This window comes from Lissotriton vulgaris, chromosome 4_1 (assembly GCF_964263255.1).
Source record: "Lissotriton vulgaris chromosome 4_1, aLisVul1.2, whole genome shotgun sequence".
NCBI classification, from domain to species: domain Eukaryota; kingdom Metazoa; phylum Chordata; class Amphibia; order Caudata; family Salamandridae; genus Lissotriton; species Lissotriton vulgaris.
The window spans coordinates 158,234,258-158,255,733 of NC_141691.1; the positions used below are offsets into that span (position 1 = coordinate 158,234,258).

Here is a 21,476-nt window from a genome sequence, read left to right on the forward strand (position 1 = left end):
CTTTATCCTTTCCCATCAGTGTGGCTGGTGAAGGGCCTGTTGTAAATGACGAGTGCGAGGTAATGCCCTCCGTCCTAGCGGATAAGCCAGCCGAAGTCCATCCGCCCATATTGGAGCTGGCCTGCGAGCGGCGCTAGGACCCGGGAGACGCCCCGCCCGCCCTGGCAGGATTTTCTCGCTTGGAGCACAGACAACAAAGGCAGAGTGAGCCGGCTTCCCTTTCTGTCCGCATCTCCTCGTCCCCAGCAGCGGAAACCGGTGAGTACAGCTCTGTGGCACCCCCGTGCAAGCACCAGGGAGAGGGCGTGATTGTGCACTTGTGTGCATTGACAACAGACACAGGTTTCGGATCCATTTTTAAAAAGCAGTATTTTTTTATTTCATGATGGGAGAATGAGATAACGCAGAATACAGCCTGCCTGGAAAGGCTAACGGCACGAGCTCTTGTCCATCTGTCTGAGTTTAACAGACTCACGGACACAGCCACATGTCACCGGGCAGACTCTCTCTGTCAGAGCAATAGCTACCAAGGATGACACGGGCCCTGGTGCAAACCAGAGAAATAGCCCCTTTAATTGCTGCTGGGTCAATAAAATACACCAACTATTAGGGTTGAATGGACCCCTCAGGGTTCTGGTTCCGGTGCCACTGCACCCGCCGCACAAATGGTAGCTACTCCTCCCGTCTGAGGGGGCTCTGGGTAGCGTTAGAATCTCGTCTTTATATTTCTCCACACCCCAAAGTGCTTCGAAGACCCCGGTGGGCGGTTATCGGCGCTTTATATAAACCCGAATAAATCTATAACATAAAAATAACATGTTTAGTATTGCATTTTATGTCTTCCCACACACTTCTCGTCAGAGGTCTGCTCTAACGGGATAATCGTGCGAAATAAAGAACCCCCGGCTTCTTTTGAGATAGACTCCAGTGTTGGTTGGCTATAGGTCCGTCGCTTTGTTCAGCGCTAAGACATTCTTTTTTCAGGGCACGTGCATTCTATTTCTTCGTCACACTGGGAGAATCTAGAGAATGAGTTTGAGACGAGGGCTGCTGATTGTCTCCATTTTTGGGGTGATGCTCCGCGGAGAACAATGAGAGGTGGGGTCCCCTGCCTGCCTCTTGGCTCGCGCTGGGACTGTGCGCCGGGCTGATTTCCATACCCCTCCCGCTCCCTGACAGCCCCGGCAATTAAATCTCTTCTCCGGGCGAGCGAATCTACATTTCCGCTCGCTGGCGGCCACCCCAGAACCACGAGTCAGCGACAAGACTCCCGCATGGGCGCCTGCCGGAAAATCTCATTTTGTTGTCTTATCTTTGAACGGCTGGGTGGGTTGGTGGAGTGGGTGGGAGGCCGGGTGGTGCCTCGTGGGGAGGGTGGGTGCTGTGTCAGGTGGCGAGCTCATTGTTAGGGCGCTTGCCGCAGAGGCTGGAACATTCCCATGTTTTTTTTTCTCTCGAATAGCAGAATTATATTTTCTTATCTCTATGTAATGAAGTGGGTCCTTTGCTACTGAACAAAGATTGTATATACATTGGCAATGCCTGTCGCGAGCTTTCGGCGTGACACCTGTTCTGGTTTTCTAGTCACGATCATATTTCTGTATTTATGGCAGCAATTAAGGCAGAATTAACATGCTCTTCTTTTGCTATTAAAATTGTTGTTAGCAATAATAAAAACATAACAATAATACATATTGTTGCTGCTGCTAGGTGTATTAATATTAGCATTATTACCACATGTGTTATTAATAACGAACACATAATTGTACCACTGGCCATTTTAATATCAGCAATGGAAATCCTAATAGTACTACGGATAATGATCAAATAATTAAAGATGATCATGTAATACTAGCGTGGTGTAGATATCATGTGTTCGGAGTCCTTTATTAATAAGAAACACCTTCTTGATTTGAGATTGCATGTCCAGATTTCCAGTGCTGCAAACGCCATGACACAGATATTTAAAGGGACCCATGTTGTGGTTGCGACCAGAGAGCATCTTTGACGATAAAACAAATGTTGCATGCTTCCCCTGCTTTGTCTCTTTAAACCCGCCGCGCCTCCTGCCTTCTGAGGTGGGCGTGGTGCCTCGCCCTCGTCCTGTGCTCCGAAATGTGCGTGTCTTGAAGGTGCTTGTGCTGGGAGCGGTGTCGCTTCCGAGAAGGCGTGCAGCCCACACCGGTGCTCTCTGCCCATGTCCCGGTGCTGGTGTGGCTTCCTGCCGCCCTGGAGGGTCCATGGGGCTTGGTCATGTGTCTTTGAGGGACATGTCCCCAGATAATTCCCTTCGCCAGATGGCACACCCGTGCTATGGGAGGTATGAGAAGGGCTGGGTCCTCCGAGCAGGAATGCCCCCTCCCCACTGTGCAGAGTCACTGTGGGCGCCAGCCTGGCACATGCCAGCCCCTGGCAGCCGCCTAGCTCAAGACCGCGCGACCAGTCCATGTGTTGCTGCTGCAATGTGCTCCCAGCCACACCACACCCCTCTCCCTTTCAGATTCCCGACATGTAATTCTGCAATCCGCTAGCTCTGCTTTCTTTGTCTGATGGGGCATTTGATGGGCTGTTCTGCACTGTGGTGGGGCAGAAAACGTGTTCCTTCACCTAAAATGTCGGCTGGCGTGAACGCAGCGATCATACAACCACCCACAGTTTCCCCATTTTACAAAGGCTAAACATTATTCATTTTCGCTGAAACATTGATATCCATTTGTATGTACTTCTGTTCTCTTTCACGCCCAGGAGATGTTCTGAGGGCAGGACTTCTTTTTAACCTCTTCCAATCATGGTTTCTACCGCCACCAACACATCATTTTTCAGTTCACAACTGGTCATTTTTCACCCATATTCGTATTGTGCACATTGATTTTCTTGACAGCTGTGCCCAGGATTCCCGGTGCTGATTCAACAGTATGGAAATCGGCAAGTCCTATAAACACCGGAAGTGTTGGTAATAGAACTTTTGTTCTCTTCCATCCTGTGGTTGCAGGTGGTGGGCACCGGCGCTCAATTTTTGGGGACCAGGATTTATTTTTCAACGTCAGAATTTGCTGCAGAGATGGAGGGAGAAAGGCAGAACATGGAGCAAGAAGAAGGAAGACAAAAAAAGGAAAACAGTGTCAAAGGTAGAAAGCAGTGGTAAAAAAAACTGCATGGTTGGGAAAAATCGAAAGGAAATGTAAGGTGGTGAAAGAAAGAGGCATGAGGTGGAATCAAGACTTGGCGGCCTTGGTTTTTGGCAACCCTAACGTTCAGAAGTGCCAGTGGGGAGCTCCAAAGAAAAACTTTTTGCCCCTCCATTTTAAAAAAACAAAAACATTTAGCCCCTCCATTTAAAAACAAAAAAAAGTCGCTCTGAAAATCCTTGTTTTGACTTTTTTTCAAATTCACAAAGTACATCATTATAAGTCCACAGGTGTTAATTAAGGAAGAACCAGGCAATTCTATTGAAATCGCTCCATCAATGTATTAAGGTGCCTGCTTACCCACACCCAACTCCCTTGGCCCTTACTGGGTAGGCAAGGGTAGGCTGGTGTCCCGTAAGCATCTTATTGCAGTTGCATTACTGAAAAGACGGTTCATTCATTATCTGATCTTGATTAACTGAGGGCTGCTTCCTTATCAATGAACTTTCTCATGGCGGAAATTACGTCCACTATCACATGTGAGAGAACGTCCTCTTGGAAGGCAACTTATTAATTATATGTATCTTGATTAACCACGGTGTGCTTCCTTAGGGGCGAGATTTTTCATAGTGGAAATGGGGTCCTCGTCAATCACCGCTGAGGGAACTTCCTCTTGGAAAGGAACTCATAAGCCTTTGAGGAACCCCCTTGGGAAGCTGCATGAAGTGCTCATTGACCTAGAGGCCCCCTCAGAGAATTTGACCAAAAATACATTTCTGAATTCTAATTGCATCATCTTCCAAAGCGCCTGCTCAAATCAAGACGTAGGCCAGGTTCACGAGAGATGGTTTGTGTTTATAGTCTGTTGTTGATCTCAGCATGGCATGGTGAGGTGAGCCTGATTGCCTGCGCTTCAACAATATTCTAAAACAGAATTAACTAAAAGAAAAAAAAATAGCAAACAGCCGGAGACTTTTTCACTGTGGTTAATAACCATGTCAGAATATATCCCAGGTACCAATACTATGCCAAAACCCACAATAAAGGGGGTAGGAATGTTTCAGTCGGTACCCAGCAGAGGGCACACTGGCAGTGGTCTTTTCACTCTTTCAAACTAAACGTTCATGGGCCAAAGAATATTCAGCATCTCAGGAAAAACAATATAGAGTGTAGCAGCAGTGACTGTAAACAAACTAGGTATTGTTCAAGAGGTAGCCTATGGAGGAGGGAGTCACCAGGGCTTTGATGAGGGATTTGGATGAGGGTGTTACAACTATGCAATTCATCCAGCTCAAGTCTTAATAGCAGAGACAGGAGCCCAGCATTGGCACATCTTTCAAGAGGATATATTTTATCTCTTCAAGGGGTTAGAGAAGGACTGAAGGTGAAGCATCAAAGGGAGGGATATGGGTTAACTGGGACTGGCCAATGAAGGGTAATGTGGCTGGGTCAGAGGGATATTCGGATCACTGAGGTTGATGGAAAGAGCAAAATAAAAGTCAGTCTTGTTTGCTCAGGCATTTTGCTTTAAAAAGTTAGACTTACATGAACTTAGTCATCTATCCAGAGTTAAGGGCTTGATTGACAAATGCACGTGTATATCTATGTGTTAATTCTATGTGTGGAGATTCCAGTTTGAGATGGTAAGCTCCACAACCAGGTTCACAGAGTCAGGATTTTAGCAATTTATGACCATAAACTGCCTGTATGAATGGAAGTCATGCCATTATATCAGACTGTCCACCATTTGTAAATTCAGGGTTTGGTTGGGGAAAGGCCAGTTTCCAGTGAAGCGTGACTGAAGTACCAGACTAATGTAGTAAACACCCAAAAACGTGAAGGTTTGTGGGTAATTACAGACATATTGCAGGTGGTCACCTACACTGGAGACACATGCCATCTTACTTCTGTGAAAGACACAAGTAGTGGCCTTTCTCTGGTGGGAAAGGGAATGGATCAGTCCTACTCCAGGGGGTTAGGGGTAGAATTGGCTGCAATGGAAACATAGTTTAGTATGGAGAAAAAACATAAAGTTAGACATCCATATGCACATTTGCCCATCATTTGCACAGGCTGAATACTCACCTTTCTGAAAATCTTCAAGAAAAATCATTAAGGTGGAGCACACCAGGAATTGACTGAGTTTTAGAATCCCATGAACCCTCCTGCAGCTGCTGTAGGTGTGAACCGCACACACATCAGGAATCTACCCCTACAGCTGTTTTTGTTAAGGCCCTCAGGATGCCGATTTGAAGACATATTCAATATGTCTGAAAGCGTTAAGGGGAGCTGTCCTTGTCTTCTGATGAAGCCTGCCTCTGGAATCTTGGAGAAATGTTCTGCTTCACGTCAAGTTCATCCCATGCTTGAATCATCTGTTTCCTTCACGTGCAGAGACGTTTTAAGGAGTAGGTAAAATGGGAAATTGTGCAGGGCCCCATCCTTCCAACACCTCCTTGTTCCTCTCTCACCCCCCGTAAAGAGAGTAGAATTGTGGGGAAGTCTGTCTCTTTCTGTCTCTCTCTCTGTCTCTCCCCATCTCTCTCTCTCTCTCCTGTCCTCGCGATCTCACCTTCTCTCTCTCTCTCTCTCTCTCTCCCCCTCTGTATCTCTCTCCCTCTTTCTGTGCATCATCCTCTCCCCCTTTCTTTGATTATCTCTATGTCCGATTCTCTCTCTTTCTCCTTCTCTCTCTTTCTCCAGACCCTCTCTCTTTCTCCTTCTCTCTCTCTCTCTCTCTCTCTCTCTCTCTCTCTCTCTCTCTCTCTCATTCTCTCTCTCTCTCTCTCTCCAGGCATCTCTCCCTCTTTCTACTTCTCTCTCTCTTTTCAGCCCTCTCTCTTACTCTCCCTCTTTCTCTCCATGTCTCTGTTTCTCTCTCTCTCTCTCGCTTTCTCTCTCTTTCTCTCTCTCTCCTCTCCCCTCTCTCTCTCTCGAGACCTCTCTCTCGCTTTTTCTCTCTCTCCGTCTCTGACTCTTTCTCTCCCTCTGCACGTCTCTCTCTCTCTCTCTCTCTGTCTCCGTCTCTCTTTGTCTCTCTCTCCGTCTCTCTCTTTTTGTCTCGCACTCTCTCTCTATGTCTCTGTTTCATTCTCTCTTCCCTTTCTATGTCCGATTCTTTCTCCATCTAGTCTTCCTTGCTCCTACCGCATGATTCCACTTTTCTCGTCCCCTATCTTTCTTTACGCCACCTGTCTCTCGCTCCGTTTTCTCATTCTTTACATCTCTTTCCACTTCTTTCTTCCTCCTTCTAACTTACTCTTACTTTCTTTCCTCTACCTCTTCTCTCCCTACTGCACCAGTTCCTGCTTCACATTCCTCCCCATACCGCTCTATCATGTTGCATCTCATTTCTCTATCTCTGTAACCACTAAATCAACACCCTTCGCTCTACTTTCTTTTATACGCTCCATTCTTTCTGGCTTCCTCTTTGTAATTTCTCCTTGCTATCCTTCAGCCCTCTCTGCCTCACATATCTTTCTGATTCATATCTCCCCACTTACTTCACCTCACCTGCTCCCCCCTCTTAACCTCTCTCTCACCCACTTTTCACATCTCAGTGCTCCTCTATATTTAACTTCTCTCTCTTTCGGTACATCTCTGCCTCAACCCAACGCCTCTGTCTCACCTCTCCATACCTGTCTCTGATATCATGCTCTGTCTCTCCCCCACTTTGTGCTTATCTCTAACTCTCTAACTCTCTATCCCTTTCTCTCTATCACATCTCTCTTTACTTCACCACACACGAGTCCCCTTTGCTGCTCTACTTCAATATCTCCTCCCTGTATATCCTCTCCCCCAGCCTCTTCTCTCCATACGTCATCTCTGTATGCCTTTCCCTCACCTCTCTCCCCACATCACCATTCTCTCTCAGCCCATCCCCTGCTTCCCTCCCGCTTCCTCCCATTTCTTATACACCGAGCTGGAAGTCATGGTATAGTCAGAGAGTTGTACACATAGAAAGAGGAGATTCAACCGACAACATGGAGAACATCCTTCCTTTGCAGTGAGAATGCTAGTTGTGAAGGGAGATTTATTAGTGATCACACATTTTTGACAATGAAAACTAGTATTTCAGGTGGTGTGTAGATTTGTCTTATTTTAATATCATGCACCACTTCACAAAGCATCCCTAAAATCACCTTTATCTGGTATTTTCTTCAATGGGACGAACAGGCTGGGTGGTTATTGAATTCCAGGTGAAATGTCGTTGCAAAACAAAAAAATATTGAAACAAGCCCAGATAGAAATTGCTCGTCAAACATTATTTTGTACTATTTGGTTGATGGTCAACAGGCAATATGAGCTTTAGGTTGTTTTTATGGGCTCCACCTATCTGAAATGTTTATGGTATAATCTGTAATATTGTTTGGTATAACGAGTGCTTGATGTAGCTGAAAATGGGTTGTAAATGAAAAGTGTTTCTGGACAGTGGTCCCTAAAATATGTCTTTCCAAGGGACCCGAGAATCCGTAAAAAGGCCCGGAAATGCCCAATAGATTAGATACATTAGGGACACATTCGCATATATTTAACAAATGGAGGGTTTAATAGTGCCTGCATAGGTGCTTCGTAAATTAAGTTTATTACATGGTAGACAACTAGATCTATTTGGATGTTTGATTGATGTTTACCTATAAAGGTAGATTTTATAGGTTACCAATGGGCAGATATAGGGAAGTAGCACAATTACAACTTGAATACATGCAGACTAGTTGTGGGTCTCTTTCTTCCTTAAGGGGACATCTTGACTTTGATAGGTCACCGATAAGAAAGGTAAGGTGTTTTCTCCCTAATAGTTACATGTTTTTGCTTTTAATATTTCTTGGTAGTGATGGTGATCATTCACATTCTTACCCTATATACAGTTTACCACCAAATATTGAAGTTAGTTCTGCGAGGAATTTCCAGCTCAATATCATGGTTTTTCAGTGTCAAAATGACTTGTTTTCAGTTGATTTGTCTAGTAACTTTAAGGTTGGTGTTGGATACTTTCCATGTAGGACCATGGATTAGGGCAACAAATCATTAAAAAAATATTTAACTTCATATTCTGCGCTATATATGAAACCATGGGTAGTGTAAGAAAAGCTAACAGAGCATGTTATAAGTGTGACCTCATGCCATTACATTTCATTTTTGGATAGTTGTGCACCATCTATTTTTCTAGAGTCCAGACAGCTTTCTGTAAGGGTTGTCTAACGTTGGTCCATGAGCGGTCGATAAATTCCAGATTTCAGGATAACTATTGACTATGTACATTTCTCAGGTGAATATCTTAAACATCAGGCCTGCTTCGCCTGTCCATTGACCAACCTAGGCAAACTTGGCATCAAGACATGGCATGCCATCCCATACTGCAATGTCCTCATTTCATGCTCACATGTATCTGTTTTTTTCATGGTCAGACTGTAAACAGATATGAAATCCCATAACTAATTTAATCTCTATTTCAGGTCCTCGGAGGTCACAAACCATGGAACTGGACTTCTCTCACTTTGATGAAAGGGACAAGACCTCCAGAAGCGTGCGAGCATCACGCATGAATGGGTTGCCCAGTCCCACTCATAGTGCCCATTGTAGCTTCTATCGGACCAGAACCTTGCAGGCTCTAAGCAATGAGAAGAAAGCCAAGAAGGTTCGCTTCTATCGCAATGGAGACCGATACTTCAAGGGGATAGTGTATGCTGTGTCCTCGGACCGTTTCCGAAGCTTTGATGCCTTGCTGGCCGACCTGACACGCTCTCTATCCGATAATATTAACCTGCCTCAGGGAGTTCGCTATATCTACACCATCGATGGAATAAACAAGATTTGTAGCATGGATGAATTAGAAGAAGGTAACTCTAAAAAATACATTTTTCCTATTATAGTAAACTGCTACCAAGTTTCTGTGTGTTGAAGGGTAATAAAAATGATGGCAGTAGGAATGAAATATTACCCAGGATCCTCTTGGCTCTACCCTCTGCTCCAACTTTGCTTCACAAGTTAAATTCTTGGTTGTAACTTCAGATGTAAAAATGTTGCTGCTTTAGTTAGGGAAGATCTTGTGCTATTTTATTTATTATTTTTGTTGCCATTGCTCTCACCAACACATGTGAACTTTTCAAGACCAGTTCTTGAAATTATTTAAATTAATTTCTAAGCCAGTAATGGAGATAGTTAACCTAAAAAAATCACTTGCATCCTTCTGCTGTTTTTGCACCATAAGTTCACAAGCCTTTTGATCTTGCGTAATTGGGTGGAGATGTAAGCTGGGGTTACAGTTGCTAAAAGGCCACTACTAAACACCATCTTTGGAGGTTTAATTCAATATTTCTACTGTTCTTAGGCCGATCATGGCCAACATGCTTCTAAGGGCAAACTAGAGTTTTACAATATAATATTCCTCAACCCATCCAACTCGTAAAGTAACTCTCCATCTGAAGTCTACAGCGGGCTTCCCTTTGTGGCTAGTTCAGCTTGTGGACTAGTAGTGAGAAACAGTACATTGTAGAATAAAAAAGATTATCAACTTTTAGGTGAAACAAACTATTTTAGGGTTGTGGGGCAAGATTGTCATCCCTACTGGAGAGCTTGGGCTCCAGCTGATATGGCAGTTTATAGCCAACGAGAAGATTGCATATGATTCGATGGAGGAATCGGACTGATTTACGAACCTGGTCGGTCAATATCTCAGTGATGACAACAGACATCCCAGTTGCCCATTAGGGCCATGTACCCTGTGACAGAGGTGCCTACCCGAATATTCACGTCTGTGACTCTGATTAACCTAAAGGTCTTTCAAAGAACCTCAATGCCTAAAAGTGGGTGAACTGACCTGAGAACATTAAAACACTTGAACGTTACTATTGCTTCCTGGAGGCTTTTGTCACAGAGATCCTTTTGTTACGTGTGGTTCATAAGATGCAGTCCTAATATAGCGCAGAGAGCTAAAAGCGGTCTTCAAAGAGCAGCTTGTAAACTACAAGGCATAGGTGTAGAACCTTATGTTTTTTTCCCCAATCTTTCATTATCCTAATCTTGCTAAACATACATTCTTGGTAATATAGCCAATGTCAATCCCTGTGCTAGGTTTTAAATCCTGAGCTTGTGCTTCTACAGACCAATCTAAATTCTACAGCCTATCAAAAGACACACAAATGATGGATGGAATGTGGTAAAAATCAAACATTCACCCCCAGTCAAGAAATCTGGGTTAAATCCGTTGTTCTTTTGCTCACCATGCCACCCCACTTTAGACCCAGTCATATGCAAATCAGTGTTGACCCTGCTCCTCGTTAGAACAGTCCAGCCCGAACTGCCAAGCGAGGTCCTCCCTGGACCAGAAACAAGCATCTTGGGACCGGTTTAGGGGTATCACCCCATATCAGCCAGGCTAGCTTGAATCCAGTGGCACAGTTAGCTCGGAACCCACATCTGGACATACCTGGCATATGTAGAGTAAAAAAGCAAAAGACACACAAATGATGGACAGAATGTGGAACAAATCAAGCCTTCATCCCCAGTGAAGAGATCTGAGTTGAATCCACTGTTCTTTTGGTCACCATGCCACCCCAGTTTAGACCCAGCCATATTCAGTCTTGACCCTACTCCTCTTGGAAACAGTTCAGCCCGATCTGTCTTGCCTGGTCCTCCCTGGACCAGAAACAAGCATCCTAGGACCGATTTTGGGTTATCACCCTATATCAACCAGGCTAGCTTGAATCCAGTGGCACAGTGAGCAAGGGACCCACATCTGGGCATTCCCATCCCCCTCAGGGAGAAAACGCTATGCTAACAAATAACAGATATAATGCTGACTGAATTAAACATTAATCCACAGTCAAGAGATCTGGGTTAAATCCATTCTTTTTTTGCTCACCATGCCACCCCTGTTTAGACCCAGCCATATACAAATCAGTCTTGACTCAGCACCTCATGGGAACATTACAAAATTGTATAGTTCTGTACAATCCTGGTATGAATATTAATAACTGCAGTCTTCAGATTCATTAGTTATACCAAACACAAGTTGTGATTGAATAGTCACCATGTTCCTGAACCAAATTCAGCAGAAAAGTCCAATGATAACTGGGGCAGTAGTATCCCCCATATGATACTTGAAACTGCAAGAAGCACGGTGTTTAATACCTCCTATTTGTTCGAGCAAATTAGAGTCATTGAGGACTGTAGGATTCTACAGAACTATAACATTTTTGAAGGCCTCACAAAGTTAAAATGCTTGTTTGAATGAAGCATGTTGGCTTGATGTTCTTTTTTAATGGCATTTATATAGCTGATTATCAAATAAAGGAATTCTTTTTTTTTTTAAATACAATTGCGTATATGTGGACTGTGATATTTCAGTGTGCACCATTGCATTTCTTCACATTGTTTTCTGCTTGGCAGTGGTATTAATACTTATACTAGAAAAGAATTGCACCGGGCTCTAAATAGTTGGAACTTTGTGTGCGGTAAGGTTAATTGGTCTGTCGCTGGTGTTTGAGTTGTTTGTATAACATTTCCTATACATTGATTTAAACGCATATGATTCATTGTTTCTGTATAATATGTGTGTCATGTAAAGTGCTCTGACTCCCAACACTGCTATGAATAGCGCAATAAAACCATTGAAATGCATGTGAGAGAGGGGCTAGAGAAAGATGAGGGGTTCTGTTGGATGGTCATAGTGAGGTAATCTGAGGAGAATGAGGTAATTGGGGGCACCAGCAACGTTTGATGCACCTTGTGCCATCAGTGCTAAAGTCGGCCATGATTGCCTCCTTATAAGATCTCCATGAACTCTGTAGAAATATAGGGCCAGAATGAAGGATTCCAAATGGTAGATCCCTGTAAGTTAATGGGAATTTAATTTTTTTCCCCTGTATTAGGGAGTAACATGTGGACCTAAAAATACCAGGTGAAATTTGTTGTGCTTTACCCCCATCGGGAGGAAATAACAGAACCACATCAGCACAAAATTACTACATTCTTGGAGCGGCGGGTAGATGGTGCTGGGACATTTACTGGGCTGTGGGAGGGGAGGGAGGAAAGAAGACCTTTTACTTGAATCGAGGGAATCCTTTTCTGCTCTCCTCATGTTGCTGTATGTTTATCCTATACACCTCTCACTAATGCACCCTTTCCGCAGTCCTCTTCTGTATATTTATCATTATACTGCACATGTTATCCATCAAGCAGAGAGCAGGGCTGGTCTTTAGCCGGCTCATGTGACACATGTGTGTTCTGCACTGGGGGAAATGTGTTCTAAAGGGGGCAACCACCTAATAACACTCCCCAAATTATTGGGAAGAGGTTGAATGTTCAGTTGGGTGCATGATGTGTTTAGTTTGAGCCGGTGGTTGCCGGTAAGGCCCCCGGGCACTTATTTTTGGGAATCAGCACTTATTTTTACTCATCAAAATTTACTGGGAGGGAGGATGAACACACAAAGGGGAAAGGTGGAGGAATAAAACACCACAAAGGCAGAAAGCAGGGGCCCGGAAGAGTGAGATAAAGAGGCAGGACGTGTCTGGTAGTGATTTAAAGAGTCTGAGGTGGATTCAAGACTAAGCAGCCCTTGGTATACAGTGCCCGCTTTAATGCTACTGCCTTCAGTCTTCTGAGCAGAGCTTCGGGCACTGGCACTCATTCTGTTACAAATTAAGCACATGGGGCATTGTCTTCCCAGCAGAGGACATGTCTTTAGAGAGAGGATTGCAGGATTTCCACCCATTACTAGCGCAGGGCATGTCTTCAGGGAGGAGAAGCTTGCACATGGGACCTGCAGGTAAGCCCTTAGAGGGGGGGGGGGGGGGGGGGGGTGCCAGAGCTGCAGACAGAGACATCTATCCTTGGATACAGCTGCCTCGGCCCTTTGATTTCAATCTTTTTGCACTTTCAATAACCATGCAAAACATAGGACAAGTTTAAAGTGAATATTTGCTAGATCTGTAAAATGAAACCTCTAAGGGGTATCAAGTTAAGTTAAAGGCTGAAGGCATTTATCGGCCAATCATGCCATCTTCACATCATGAGACCTTTGGAGGTCACTTCAGTGGCAAGGTGAGGTTACCTTATGTTTATCAAATAGGACTGCCACACCTTCTGATGGCACTCTCTTGCCCCTCGGTTCATCTGCAGCCCATCTGGTGATAAGAGCATGGAAACTCGATCCCTATCACCCATATTCTGGCCTCACTCTCCTGGCTCCTGTATATTGTTTATGAAACATTCTACCTAAAGAGAAATGTGAGTCAGTTAAACTATGTCCCTCATGGATTCTTCCTGCTACCAAGAGCAAATCTATGTATAGTTCCCTTTAGTTTGACTTAATACAGGGCAGGGGTAACAGGCTTGACATTGACTCATATGAGACCACTGCTGCCAACAGCGTTGTTGTTCGTTGCACACTGTTTTTACTTTTCTATCAAATGAATTGCTGCACTTTGGGGTTCCTGGGAGAGGTGTTAAACGTTGGGTGTATGGGAGATTTGTAGCGCTCAAGTAGATATACACTAGTTAGTCTATTCCGAATACCATTCACTTGGGTGCTTGCAATATAAAGGGGAGAAGAGAACACCCTACTTCTTGCTATACAATCCTAAGATTGAACACAATTTACAACAATCATCGCAGCTCACCACTTATCACAACAATAATACTTTTTTTTTAAAAACATAGGACAATCCATTGGGCTCTTGAAGATTTCTTCCTTCTTTTTAATTATTTTTTCAACTCCAATCCCTTATGTCATACCAACGCGTTTCGCCGTGGTTAAAGGTAACCAATCGGCTTCCTCAGGGCTCAACTTTACGTTATTTCTTTGTACCTCCTTGGTCAAATAAGTTTCTTTCTCAGTTTATATTCCCCACTGAAGGTTTCCTCAACCGATATAAAAGCACCCGTGTTCGTTCTTTGTACTTAATGCTAGGCGTGCGGTACACAATTTAGGGCTGCTGCCGTAGATTCCGATTCCCAACTGCAAGTTATTCCTAATCGTTCAATAATCTGCTGATTCACATCCAAAATATCGTTATCCAGCCGCCGCCTGCTTCTCAAAAAGTCTTCTCCTTCAGTGATAGCGTTCAGTTCCACCCGAGTACAGGCGACCTGGGAGAGGTGGACGATTCTGATAGCGAGGCCAACACACAGCACACTGCTACAATCAGGTCAGAGATCACAACAGCACCTTTAGTAGCCTCACGCAGGAAGGTGAGGACGTTTTAAGCACGCACCGTGGCATTAAGCAGCTTTTTGTTGACAGCAATATACATGCCAGTATTTGCCCCTACAGTCAAGAAAATGAAGGTAGGCCAATATGTGTGGCAAAGCAGAAAAATATTGGCCTTAGTATGTTTAAGTTGAAGTTGGCTAGATTTATTCAGAAACGTGTACAGGTAGGCAATATGTGTCTTAAATGGCGGACAGAAGAAACCGCCTTGTTTTGGTAATCTGCTTCTGGTAGGAAATTCAAAAGCATCTCACCTTTTCTCCACCCTTAGAACCTGCCCAGAACCCTCGGTGGTGCCCGGTGCATCCCACTTTTTTCTGGTTAAAGAGTGGACCCAGATGACACAGAGGTTCCGCTCAGTTAGAATGTCCAGAATGCAGGAGCAACTCTGATTCGTTGAAGGGTGGCCCGGGCGATGGTCTAAAACTACAGGTTATTTCAGCCATTCTGACTGGCTGCATTTCGACCAACCAGAATCAATTCCCATGTTAAGGTCAATCAGAATGGCTGGGACCCAGCTCTTGGTTTTTGGGCTGGTGAGTGATCAAGGAGGGTCTAAACACCCTTCCCCGGTGGAAGGTGGGTACTGGGGAAAGAAGAAGAGAGCACAGCAGGGTACTGGATGCTTGCACTATTACATGTCCCGTAGTGAATATCTGTCAATAACTTGTTGGATAAAGATTCTAAAAATGGCAAATCATTCTAGTGATCCGCGACCTGCAGATGGGAAACGTGGCATCCTGCTCACCCCGTAAATCTAGAAATGCCACTGGGGGCACAGGTGCCTCTAAAGATATAAATATAAGCATGCACTTTTATATCACCAGTTTAAGGAGAAATGTTGGATCCGAGTGCTAATTACAGCCATGTATATGGTGAAAATCATAGCGACGGGCAAAGTATAAGACAAGTTAATAGGTCAATGAAAAACGGTAGAGACCATCACAGCCAGGATGCCCCCTGGGAGCAAACTATTCAGTCAATACACTGACACCGCTGTGATACAGAGAAATGCTGCAACACAGCTTACCTTGTTTATAGACCATGCCTTACAACGAAGGCCAGACAGAAGCAAGGACATGCATTCTGAACCCGGCCTGACATGTCACAGAATGCAAGGAAAATCTTTTAGAGTGGTAAAATGGCTAATGGGTTGTAAAAGATTCACCTCTGTAATGTTACTGATTCACAAAGATAGTTCCTGGTGTAAGTACGACTTGCAAATGTTCATAACGTACACATGTATAAATCATGGATGATGCACAAAAGTACAATTTACACATGTTCATGTGTTCTCTTTATGCCTACTTTACGCAACATATGTGTGCAGTCTACGCATCTAATTTCCGAATTAGTGTCGAAGAATTGGCACCTATCTCTGGAGTGAGCATGGACTTGCAATTGAAATTTAGAGTGCAGCGACAACGTGGTAGCACAGCTTCACAAAGCATTGTCTGTGAGTGGTTGTGTCTTACTTCAGGCTTATGTGTGATTTACTTGTGTATTTACAGGAGTAAGATATGCTTACTTATGGAAAAAAGGTTGGCAAATCACCATTTTTCTTTCTATGAGTCAGCATGTCTTACTCGTGAAATAGATGATTAGGACAAACCTGAGCCTGGAATAAGACACAACTACTCAAAGAAGTTCATTTGAAGGTGCATGATTATTCATGAAGGAGACTTGGTGATGAGGCAACCTGAAGACACGAGGAACAGATAAAAGAGTTCACTGAAAACACTGCTTGGTTTCAAATTGTACTTAGTGATACGGGAAGAAGGTTCCACAGTTCATCAGTGATGAACTAGAAAGGATGATCACCTTTGTGAGTCATTTGAATCCTGAGCACCACTGATCATCTGGACGAGGCTAACCTCAGAGATCTCCTGGGAACAGAGGCTTTCTGAAGAAACATGAGCTCTTGAATATAGATTGCTTAGCTACTGTAAATTTAGCAGGGTGTTCAGAAATGGGAGCGGATTGAGGAAGGAAAAACAAAAGATTAGCTTTAGAGTGTTTAACCAATTGGAGATGGATTATCAAATAAGCAAGCAGACTAGGTACAACAAATGAAATAGTTAAGACTGTCTGGATCACAGTGACTTGTCAAGCATGTGGTAAACAGGCAAGAATATTTTGGGAATTTTTAGATAGAAAAATATGATAATTAAAACGTTATTGAGATGCAAGAGTAGGTGCCTGATCCCAAAGAGCGGTACAAAAGGGGGTGGTGATGGACGGAGCATCTGAACCAATCAAACACTCACACCCAGTCAACAGATCTGGGTTTAATCCATCACCGTTCTTTAGCTCACTCTGCCACCTCAGTTCAGACACGGCCATATGCAAATCAGTCTGACCCTGTGCCTCATGGGAACAGTCCAGCCCGAACTGCCAAGCCATGCCTTCCCTGGACCGGAAACAAGCTTCCGAGGACCGGTTTATGGCATTTCAGCCGTCTTCAGCCTGGCTTGCTTGAATCCAGTGGCAAAGTGAGCAAGGGACTCACGTCTGAGCATACCCTGCCAACTTATGGCGAACAAAGTGGTACAAAAGGGGGTGGTGATGGACAGAGCATCTGAACCAATCAAACACTCACACCCAGTCAACAGATCTGGGTTTAATCCATCACCGTTCTTTAGCCCACTCTGCCACCCCAGTTCGGACATGGCCATATGCAAATCAGTCTGACCCTGTGCCTCATGGGAACAGTCCAGCCCGAACTGCCAAGCCATGCCTTCCCTGGACCGGAAACAAGCTTCCAAGGACTGGTTTCTGGCATTTCAGCCGTCTTCAGCCCGGCTTGCTGGAATCCAGTGGCAAAGTGAGCAAGGGATTCACGTCTGAACATACCCTGCCAACTTATGGCGAACAAAGCGGTACAAAAGGGGGTGGTGATGGACGGAGCATCTGAACCAATCAAACACTCACACCCAGTCAACAGATCTGGGTTTAATCCATCACCGTTCTTTAGCCCACTCTGCCACCCAGGTTCAGACATGGCCATATGCAAATCAGTCTGACCTTGTGCCTCATGGGAACAGTGCAGCCCGAACTGCCAAGCCATGCCTTTCCTGGACCAGAAACAAGCTTCCGAGGACAAGTTTATGGCATTTCAGCCGTCTTAAGCCCCCAAAGAGAGTCAACTTTGTGCATTTGTTTCAACAGGAGACAGGGAGAGCCATGGCTATAGAGCTACCAGTAATATGACAAGAGAGACTGATGCCCTCCCACTACAAGAACCTCAGTCTTGTCTGAGGTACTTTTAACAAATGTTTGATTCATCTAGTGAACCACAACTGATGAACACTTCTGAAAGTTAGTTTGTGTGAACTGGGATTACCATCAAAAGTCAGAATAATCTGAGTGTTTTCAGCTTAGACCATAAACCAAAGTCAATAGACCTTTAATAAGAGAAGCTATCAAATGAGCCACATATACATTGAAATACGTCGGGCTTAATGATGACCACTGTTGGATACTGTGAAAATGAGACCAGCAGCAGGCTGGAAAGATGTAAACGTTGCTGTAGGAAAGTGCCTTTTTTTACATGGTTACCCCCCACCTTTTGCCTGGTATCTGGTGCAACTTTGACTGAACATGTGCTGTGTTCCCCAGCACCAGTGTTCTCTTCCTAAACTGTACAACTGTTCCACAGTTGGCACTCCCTTTAGGATCTCTTCTAAGTCCCTAGTAAGTGGTACCCCTGGTACCTAGGGCATTGGACCTAAAGAGGGTCTCAATGGGCTGGAGCACAAATTGTGCCACCTTAAGGGACCCCTCACCAAGCTCATGCACACTACCATTGCAGGCCATGTGTCTTGGTGCAGATAAAACTAAAGAGTCGACATGGCACAACCCTGTGTGCCATGCAGGCCAGCACTACATGTAGCATAAGTAAGACACCCATATGGCAACATTTACAGCCTTACAGCCCAAAGGCAGGGTGCAGTATACCCATGTGCGGGCATATCTGCTAGAGTGGATATGTCCTGGTGATATCTAAGTTCACCCGTAGATCTTGCCAGTGCACAGGGAAACCATAACAAGTACACAGGCTGCACACTAGTTCCCCAGCTACATGATGGCTTCACTATACCCAAGGTGTTTGGTACCAAACACTTCATCTAAATAAACCCAACTGATGCCAGTGCTGGATTTATTAATACATGAGCACAGGGGGCACCATAGAGATGGCCCCTGAAAATCTACAGACTACTAGTGTGTTGACTGACTGGTCTTGACCAGCCATCCTCCACAGACAAGTTTCTGACCTCCTGAGGTGAGAGCCTTTGCTCTCAGAGGTCGGAAACAAAGACTGTTCTGGGCAGAAGTATTCACTCTGGCGCCAAGAAACCTAATGGTGTTAGCCGCGCCTTACAAATTTCTTTAACATAACATAACATAACAAGTATTCACCCTTCCTCTAAGCAGGATGGACATTCCAGGGCGGGAAGCTTCAAAGGCCCTGTCGACTTTGTTATGCAATCCCGGGCCTCTCCAGATAGTGAAAGTGCCCACCCCCTGTCCCGACCCCATCATTTGGCAGCAAGACAGGCGGAAAAATTAGTTAGATGAGGATGTGTGCCCACATTCAACCAGCACCCCCCACCCTAGGGTGGGCCAGCCGATGTAGATTCAGATTCCTCCATGCTGTTTTGGATAGAATTAGCCTTCTAGGGTCAGGGTTAATCCCACTTCTCACAGTAAGTGGTCATATAGAAGGTATAGACACCCTAATTTTGATAGCCCATCGGCTTCTACCTGTCACTCCCCATAATGGCCCTCAATAGAGTATTTAGGTGGACCCCTTGAACCCAAGAACTCAGATTCAATGGATCAACGGAAAAAGGACGAAGAAGAGTCACTGCCTGATGAGAACTGCAGCAGAACTATGGACTTTGGCGCACAACTCTGCCATCCTCAGCCCTCTCTCGGCAATCGTAACAGAGTGACTCATCCTGCAAGAACTACCAAAGCCTTGGGCAGCCTGCCAGCACTTCAGCAAATACCGAAAGTCTCCAGTGGAGTAGAGGAGCTACTCTTCTGCAGTCTGCATGCACCAACAAGCAGAACCCGGTCCACCGCCTTGTAGCCCCCTTGGTCTGGCTTGCGCTGCAGAGGACCAGGAGAAGGTACTTTTGTTCTGAAAGGTCAGATCTGTCTCCCCACTGAGTGTGAAGACACCAGGACCAACCAGAGCCGTGCAGTACCAACCCCTGGGGCACCAAATGCCCTGCAACAAATACCAACAGCTAGGGCTTAGTCCAGACTCTCACTGAACAAGGACCAAGCATCCGTTGAGGGACGTCAGCCACTTCGACCCACTTCGAGAAGTGGAACCCACTTTGAGAGTGTCCCAGCTGCCTTGAATTCTCTTCATCCTACTGTTTGTCTCTGACCGCTATGTGCATCTTATCAGTTTTAGATGAAAAAGACCGCAAGGGATTCAGAGAGAGCCAAAGATGGTGGGTTGGCGGAACCACAGCAATGCCACTAAAAGAAAGATTTGACTACTATAAAGTCTATTTTGACATAATCAATAGCAGAGGCAGTGGGACTATGTGGGCCATTTGTAACATCATCTAATATTTCTTTAGTACGAAGGTATAAAACAGTTTCACCAAGTTCCTTACAGCAGCTAAGACATCTTTAAATTAAATTGCAGAAGGAAGTGAGCAGAAAGAAATTGCTTTAATGGGAGCAATCATTTCTACTGCTTTCATCACCCATAGGTATGAATTGGAAAAGTGTTGTTAGGTTCAGGGCCTGATAACGGGAATTCAACTTCTAATGCAGTGGAAACATTGTCACTGATGATGAGATGGAGATTAGCAGTGACCACCAGGACAATTTGACCAGGATAAGAGGAGCGTCGGGAAAGAGAAACATTCAAGTAGGAGTGATTTGATCACACTGTGGTCAGAGATGACAAACTAAACTGAAGTTGAAGGAAGTGAAGATCAACTCCAAAGTCTGGCCATGGTGATAAGCTGGCTCGGGGCAATGAATATTCATGAATCCATCAGAATATTTTGTAGAGGGATGACTGAAATGCTATGTGAATTGGGCCTGTGACCCTTTAGGTATTCAATAAGGTTGGCTAGTTCCCTTGCTACTCTTATCGATGCACCTAATTTAAGACCAAATATACGTAGTGAAAGGTGTGCAGAATACACGGCAAAGTGCATAAATGTGTATATATTTTGTAAGATATTTGTGGGAAGAGGGACCAAGTAAGAAAAAAATCAATACGTACTTGTAATAAGTAAATCAGCAATATGTTTTGAATATATGTATTCTCTTAATCCCACTTATCATGTAAAAAATCCTTGAACTTGGATAATGGACATACCATAGACGTAGATAGGCAGTGCATGAATAGCAAATGTTACAAATGCACTGCACTTAAAAAGAAATACCATCTATGAAATTGTTGTAATTTACACATTTCTAACCATAAATTAATTTATGAATAAGATACAGATTTTTTTCCAGAGCTACATGAATGGGCCCAATAGTATGCAAAACTGCATTTGGTATTGTCTAATTATGAACCAGACCAAGGTCTGCTTTTGAAAGCTTGGAACTATTTGAACATTCATCCCGAGCACTACAAGAATGACTGAGTGCCATATCAGTGGTAGATTGTGTGCTCAACAAATGGCAATAACATAAGCTTCAGGCTGTGCAATGACTATACCTACCAATATAAAGTAAAACAAATATTATAACTCGCTCCCTCACCATGTAGTGTTAACTATTTCCCATACTGCATCACTCTAGACATGTTCTGTGGCATCTGAAAACATGAATCTAACACCTGAAATGACATAATTGATGACAACACTGTGGGTGGGGGGTGCAAGTTATTGTTACTCTAGGTCATGAGTTAGTTATTTAAGATAGCTATAGCTCTTGAATTTCTGTCATTTTGTATTATATATATATATATCTATATATATCATATATATATACATAATTCGTAGTTACTTAAAAACCTTCAATACATGCACAAGTACTAACCTTTGTTCTGCTGTCGGAAGACGACATCACCTGTAAAGACTTTGAAATGACTGTGCCTTTAACTGGGATTAATGGACCTGTTGTCCCTTTTCAATGTCTAAGAAGCT

The 21,476-nt window shown here is 44.2% G+C and overlaps 1 protein-coding gene across 14 annotated transcripts in view; it reads left to right on the top strand.

Annotated features, from left to right (window-relative positions):
• Positions 1–207: 207 nt before the first annotated feature.
• The window catches only part of DCX (doublecortin), a 414,555-nt gene continuing 393,286 nt past the window's right edge, over positions 208–21,476 (top strand). For 11 of the 14 annotated variants that reach the window (XM_086918424.1, XM_086918422.1, XM_086918425.1 and 8 more), the window contains exons 1-3: positions 216–258; positions 2,993–3,128; positions 8,585–8,968. In XM_086918424.1, the coding sequence (XP_086774550.1) occupies positions 3,062–3,128; positions 8,585–8,968 (451 nt within the window). In that variant the 5' untranslated portion in view covers positions 216–258; positions 2,993–3,061. Of the gene's footprint in view, positions 259–2,992; positions 3,129–8,584; positions 8,969–21,476 lie in introns of all 14 variants that reach the window. The other 3 variants (XM_086918434.1, XM_086918436.1, XM_086918429.1) reach the window with 2 other exon arrangements.